This window comes from Notothenia rossii (assembly GCF_949606895.1).
Source record: "Notothenia rossii genome assembly, chromosome: 9".
NCBI lineage: Eukaryota > Metazoa > Chordata > Actinopteri > Perciformes > Nototheniidae > Notothenia > Notothenia rossii.
This window is the reverse complement of record NC_136907.1, coordinates 15,038,999-15,046,123: the sequence shown is the minus strand read 5'-3', so window position 1 is coordinate 15,046,123 and position 7,125 is coordinate 15,038,999. Positions and strand designations below refer to the sequence as shown.

Sequence of the window (7,125 nt, the reverse complement as noted above, 5' to 3'; positions counted from 1 at the left end):
GCCCAAATTATTCATCTTTATCACCAAAAAAACAATCACAACACTTTTTATATTTTCCAAGGAGACACCGTTTATAACCACATTGCTTGGCACAGATATATATGCTGTTTTTGAAAATATAATTTGTGTAAATCAGCTAACAAAAAGACAATTTTTAGCATTTTATTCTGAAATGCATATAAGTAAAGTCATTCTAATGTGTTTGTCTTAGCAAAGTAAAATATTTTACAATATCAAATTGAGCAAGGACCATAAAAAAGAAAACCAAGCCAAGTTTATTTCACAGTGAAACAGGACTTTCCAACTTCAAAACTAATTTAAAATTTAAAAGACTTTTATTTTCTATCCTTGGAAAGGTTCAATGTCTTTGGAATACCAGATACGGCATTACTTTTTTGAGGTTGTGCGGTGGCAGTTAAATTTGACGAAAAATAAACTTTAGTACAAAATCACAAATTTAACACGATTATTTTCATAAATGTTCTCAGAATTAAAAATCATGTGCTAAGTAGATATAGAAACGTGGGAAAATATATCAATAAAGTAACAGGAAGAGAGATATGCATTTCGAAAAGAAAAAGAATGTGAAAATGGCTGACGTAAAATAATAAAATTGTCCTTTTTGCCTAAACTGTAAAAGCACTATTACAGCCCTAAAGGTGTCCTTTCCCTTTGGATCAAGCCAATTATGACAAGAAAGGGAGGGGAGGGGGGGAAGGGAAGGGGGTTCAAGTGGACAGCTTCAATTTACTTTGAGAAAAAACATTTATTCTAACATTTGTTCATTTCTTCTTTTTCTTCTTCTTTGGAGGTCCTTGATCTGAGCCGCTGCCGCTCCCTGAGTCTGAGCTGTCTGAGGATGTGGACGAGGAAGACGAAGATGAGGAAGAGCTGTCATCGTCGCTGTCCCCGCTGCTGTCGCTGTCATTTGAAGAGGAGCTGGAGGAGTCACTGCTGTCTGACGATGAGTCACTTGAGGAGCTGGCTGAATCACTGCTGCTGCCGCTACCATCTTTCACCCTGAGAGCAAGTGGCGGAGCACAAAAGGAAAACATGAATACTGTAAACAGAACAGCAAGTATTGTTATAAAAAGGTCTAACACTTTTACAGTCGGGGTGTAGTTGTGCCAGTTTACAAAGGAGGAGAGAGAACATATATAGAGTGATGTTGAAAGGCTTTTCACTTGGTTGAATGTTCTTCAGCCACACTGACATGCTTGGTTTGTCTACTTTAAAAGTGAAATGGCATGATGTCTATGACATGTTCAAATCTGCTGAATTTGTGTTAGGTCTATTATTCAAACTGAAAAAATACGGGAACATTTAAAAAGTTACCTTTACAAGTACTTTTTTCTTATTAAATGTTTTAAAGACTAGTGTACTCACACTTATGAAAAAGTATCTGACTAGTCTTGCCCTTTACAGCTTTATCAATGAGTTGTTTTTTAATGAATGGGGAACAACACCATTAAGCAAAACAGTCACTGTTGAGATCTCTCACATCTCATGCCCATTCACCATCTGCCCTTCCTACCCAAACACTAGGATGGCTTGCTAAAAAGCAATTGACACAACATGACACAACATCTGAATTTATGCTGGAGCCAAACTGTCTATAGAGAAGATAAAGTCCTCACTGCTCAATTATACACCGAATACCTGTTGGTAACGTTATAGATAGACCATTTTCTGCCTGTGATGATGCAAATAATTGATGTGTGGGAGGTGGCAGAACATATGACCAGGGGGAAGATGTGGAGGGACCTTAAAGTTGAAAAGGTCCATTGTAACAGCAGAGAGTTTGACGTGGCACACACAAGTGTAGCTAATGTCCTTATTAATTATCTACAGTGTTTGCATCACAGCTGTGACCAAGCCATCGTTAAAGTCATTAGTTCCACCCGCGCCTTTCTGCCACAAGTCAAAAGGCCTGTTGTGAAAAAGGTCTACAAAAATGAATAATTTGGGATTGATAAGGAAACACAGGGGCTGATATGCTAGGCTGGTAAAATAAAACCTTCCCAATTAAAAGTATGGGACTTTACATAAATACATACATTTTGTGGTAGAAAATACAGAGATGAGAATAATACAAAAATGAATGACAGAAAGATTCAATTCAGCTGCTCCTTTAAGCTTTGATATTTAGGATTAGAAACAACAGACATTGTAATATGATTCAACAGGAGAAAAAAATTACTCAACTGTTTTACTGCTTGTGTTAGCAGTTTTCAGCAAACTGTCATCAGTTGTCTCCACAAGAGGGAGCAGTTTCATTACACTTCTTTTAAGAATGTTCATCTAGAATTCTACAGTTTTAATCAATAGTAACACTGCAAAGGTCATATAAAATCCACTTGATCACAGGTTCACTATGACATCCCTCCTAAAAACTCCCAGATAACCTACATTTACGTGACCAGGATTCTCACATGACTTCGGCCCAATTCCAAACCACACCCTACCCACTCCGTGGCGGAGTGACACTCGCAGCTCAACGAGGCTCTCTCCTGTCAGATGGAGGGAGTAAATACAGCGGCAAGCTTTGGAACAAACTCCCCTCTCTCCGCCAGAAACAGGAAATGCCATAACTGAATGTAACAACGGTTTCAAATCCGCATCTCTTGGACAAAAAATTAAATTAATAACTAAAATAAAACTCCAAACATTTTTAATTGTGTTACTTTTTTGTAAAGCTCTTTTAGTTTTGAACCTGATTTTGATAAGCTTCTTCGTTTTTGCAACAGTCTGTAAATATACACAACTTTATACTAAACACAGGTATGATCCTACGTTAAAAAAATATGAGGTTATCATGAGGTTGTTAACATCGCAATTTATCAGTGAATGTTTGCAGGAACTGTTTGTAAACAGCTTGTTTCCTGACAGACACACACAGCGTTGACTCCGGTCAGGTAGGGAAGCAGGTGAAGTCAGCACCAATGCAGACTCGCTGTTTGAGGGCTTGATAACCCACTCCCTCTCTACACTCGTTGGACTACAACTCATCATGTGACCGTATCAAGCCTTGTGTGAATGACCAAAACAAATTGACCCCCCACCATCAGAAGAACTGAAGGGCTCTTGGAGTGATGCAACAATTAACATGTTATTAACATAACAAGATTTACACAATACATTGAGATACTAAACATGTATTATTCAAATGTAGAAGATTGCTACAGTATCCAAATATTTCACAAACTGTAGGTAATACTATTCATGCATATCGTACCTCTGGGACTTGTTTCTCATCAAAAATATATATTGTCTGGAGTCAAAATATTCATCATCTCAAACTTCAGTTAAATATACATTTTACTTACTTCTTTTTCTTTTCACTAGGCCCTTCTGTTCCAGGTCTGTAAAGAGAATAAAAGCCTTAATGAGTTGATATTATTATTATTAGTCAATACATTGAGATTGAATTGGCCTGTTACTCAAGTGATAAGTAGTAATATGTGTTGTAGTAGTCTTAACATTGGCTATGTCAATAACTTTCATGAAAAGAGAGGCAGTGTTTATTGTGTAATGGGATTAATTTTTATAATTGACATATCTGAACATCAAAAAAAATCTTGATAATAATGTGCAGTATTCTTTTTGAAGTGTTTGGCTGTAATTTAAAATGTGATCCACTAAATGGCAATATAAAGCAATAGCATTGTCCTTTGCTTATGGGTCAGTTTTAGAAAGTAGAGTAGAGATGGGGGGGTGACACAGTTCCTCTAAAGCTCGTTTCACCATTCATGTGAAGTGAATGTTTTAAAACATTTTGTAGGAGCTTGTGTTAAATTAAGAATACAATGTTACTTATGTGGCCTAAGTATACAACATCACTGAAAGGGCTTGATTCAACTTTGAAAGTGTTTTGACACTTGTGATAAACACATTAGCCAGATAAAAGAAGAAAATAATTAAGAAAGTACAACATTTCCACTTTGTTGATTTATAAATGAATATAACATTTTCACATCACAATGTGATTCATATTAAATGTTAAATGAATATAGACCATGATATTAAAACAAATAAGCTGGCAATGACAGCTGGACTAAATGACATCAATATTTAAGGTTTTCTGTCAGAAAAAATATTTTGCATGAACAACTTTTGGTTTATGCATTGATAAATTATGTCATGCAATATATTGCAACACGCTCTAAATGTAATGCAGCACAGTTAAAAACAACATGCAGGCTTATTGAACTGTTTTTGCACACACAAGACTAAAACTAGTCATAACAGATAGGTGTTGTGTCGTGCTTCAGCCCGTCTTAGGTAGCTTCTATACGGTTTGCAGGCCACCAGGTGTCATTGTGTTTGAAACTATAAAACTTCAAATATTTTTCAGCACAATAAGAGAGAGCAAAAAGCAAATCGGCCCGTTCACACGGCGGCGTGTGTTGAAGCTTCCAACGCTTCTGCCCGTTCACTTTGAATGGGGTGACGTCTTCGCTTTGCTCACTTCAAAAGTGGAGCCAATGTTCAACTTTTGAAGCTTCGACGGAAGCGTCAGCCAATCAAATCATATGCCAGTACAAGCTCTAGCCAATAAAACCGCGTGCTTGTGTGTCCGGGGCGGGACATTCATGTGATTGGTTGTTGGTCGAGCTTCAGACACGCCCGCCGGCAAGCTTCAACGCACGCTGCCCTGTGGACGCTGCGTAAGGCTTAATTCGCAAGGTTTCATTAATTCAGTCATCACTAAGGTATGACTGATTGACCCATTTTCCTTCTGTATTAGTTTCTGTATAAAGAATAATGCCGGGAAAATACTTTTCTCAATCATTTTTTGGATCTGTTTAACCTGAACAAAGCTGGGCAATGGTAGTGAGAAAAGTATGTCTCTAGATTGACAAGTTTGATTTACTTCAGGTTCTGAAAGGAACTCCACTGGGTGCCTCAGGGATTTGACAATCCCTTGTGTTTTTAGTAGCATCAAATGAATCCTGCCTTTCTGTTTCTATGCGGTTTTCTGATGGATATCCTTACCCAGGGATGCTCGGTGGTTTGTTTTCATTCTCCTTCAGTTTCTTTTTCATCTCAACTGTTCTTGATGGTCTGTGCACATATTTCCGCTTCCCAGTGCATTCGTATGTCCAGTGTCCCAGCTCCAAACACTTCTGGCAACGAACACTTTGTTTGTTTGCATCCCTGTATGTAAAATAACAGACTGAATTAGGATAGACATGAACAGACAATGTCGCAGCTACATTTCCTTGTTTCAAGTTGAGTAATGATTAATTGCCAAGAACTACTTTTCAGCAAAGTAAAGCTTTGTAGCTGGTGAAAATGTTGTATGGTTGAATCATCAATCATTTTGGTAATGCCTACTAACATTCTACAGTGTATATTTTTAAATCTAGTTGAGTATTGCAACGATAAACACTTTCCAATTATTATGGCTATCTTCTGTATCATAATGAACAATTTGCACATACTGTACATACATATTATAGCCTACTTACTGTACACTTCCTCACAGGATGGATTTGACTTTTAATTAAAAGCTTCTGTGCAAAATGTTTAAATATATACATAGTACACAATTTTTTTTGTTTCTGGCCCTTTAGTATATTGGTATTAGAGTATTTATTTATTCTGTATATGTTAGTGTGTATTCTTAGATACTCTTCTGAACATATGTGTGATCTACTGTGAATATGTATGCATTTGCTTTTAATGTTTCTTTTATTCTATTTTGAAATGTTTTTTGAAATGTTGTAATTCTTGCACTGACTGTAACAGAACTATCTATCTATCTATCTATATATATATCTAGTGTTGGCTTGCGGTTCCTCATACCTCGACAAAGTAGTAGGCCTATGGGTCTATGAGAGAACAATATGGTATATTAATTAACTAATTTAAAATGTAACTATACTATTCCAATGGTCCAAGATATACTTCCTTGACGTATCTAGTACTATTATCTCGAATCAACTGAATTATCTCAAGGTATTTGTTGATTACGGGACAGAAAACCTTCCAACGGTAGTAATAACAATGCATTGTAGATCAAGACCGCGGCGCGCTGCTGCTCTATTTAGCCCTGCTGTTTTCGTATTTGATCTCCTTTATTTAACACAAATCTAGACCAGCGCAATCTAATTTGTGTTTACCAGAGCATTATGTTCACCAAACGATAAAAAGGGTGTATTTATACAAAGTAATATAAAGTATACTCACGCTTGCCTCCTAGCTATTATTCTGTGCATGGGAGTCGCCATGTTGCGGTTTACTTTTTCTTCTTCTTTGGTGTCAGACCAGTACGTATTTCCGGAAGCCTTAATGAGTGCTCCCCGAACGACAACAATGGTGTACTGCACCTATGTTATTCCCTTTTCACCAGTGCAAATTACTTTATTGGGATTATACACACTCAAACAGACCAGATTAAATATAGGAAAATAATGTAACAATCACAGAATAATTGTAATAGTGTGCAAACATTATACAGAGCATTTCTGTCAATAACATAATGTTCCCTCCTACTATTCAATTATCATTACACCCACCCATGGTTACTTTGTCAAGAGCTATATTCATATCATTGTTTTCAAACATGTCATACTTATTTTGTATTTTTTAAAATGCATGAAAGGAAGGTATTTAAATATTGTACATCCTTCAGATTTTGGTTAATTTAAAAAGAGGAATGTATGATGAACCTCTTGCACAGACATTCTTTGGACAACATTGTATGTCATCTTTAAAAAAAATGTATAATAGTTCATCCTAAATGTTGTATTCCCTGTTTAACAGTGTCATGCTTCAATGTGAAATGTGAATGATAACGATTCAAAATCATTTATTCCATTAGATTCTTGTTTTTTGTTGGGTTGTTTTGTGTTGAATGGTATGTGTATGTTTTATAACAGAATGAACACAAACGAACTACAATATGTCAAATATAATATCATTTTATTTAAAATAAAGCAACAATGTGGTAAATAATAGAATTAAGCCAGAAAAAAAACGTGTTGGTATGGTTTGTTCTCTAATTGTTTACACTGTGTGTCAGGCTTGTAGAAACCTTTAAATCAGAGAGAAAACCTCCACATGTTTATAGAAAGTCCAGAGTGGTCTAGATGTATCTAGAACGACTCAAATCTCGCGATG

At 36.2% G+C, this 7,125-nt stretch overlaps 1 protein-coding gene across 1 annotated transcript; it reads right to left on the bottom strand.

Annotated features, from left to right (window-relative positions):
- Positions 1 to 254: 254 nt before the first annotated feature.
- zcchc10 (zinc finger, CCHC domain containing 10) lies at positions 255 to 6,302 on the bottom strand. The gene is made up of 4 exons (XM_079648759.1): positions 6,193 to 6,302; positions 4,996 to 5,157; positions 3,327 to 3,362; positions 255 to 1,020 (listed from the first exon to the last, which is right to left on the bottom strand). Exons 1-4 carry the CDS (start codon positions 6,231 to 6,233, stop codon positions 783 to 785), a joined length of 477 nt encoding a protein of 158 aa, XP_079504885.1. The 5' UTR covers positions 6,234 to 6,302; the 3' UTR covers positions 255 to 782.
- Positions 6,303 to 7,125: the final 823 nt, after the last annotated feature.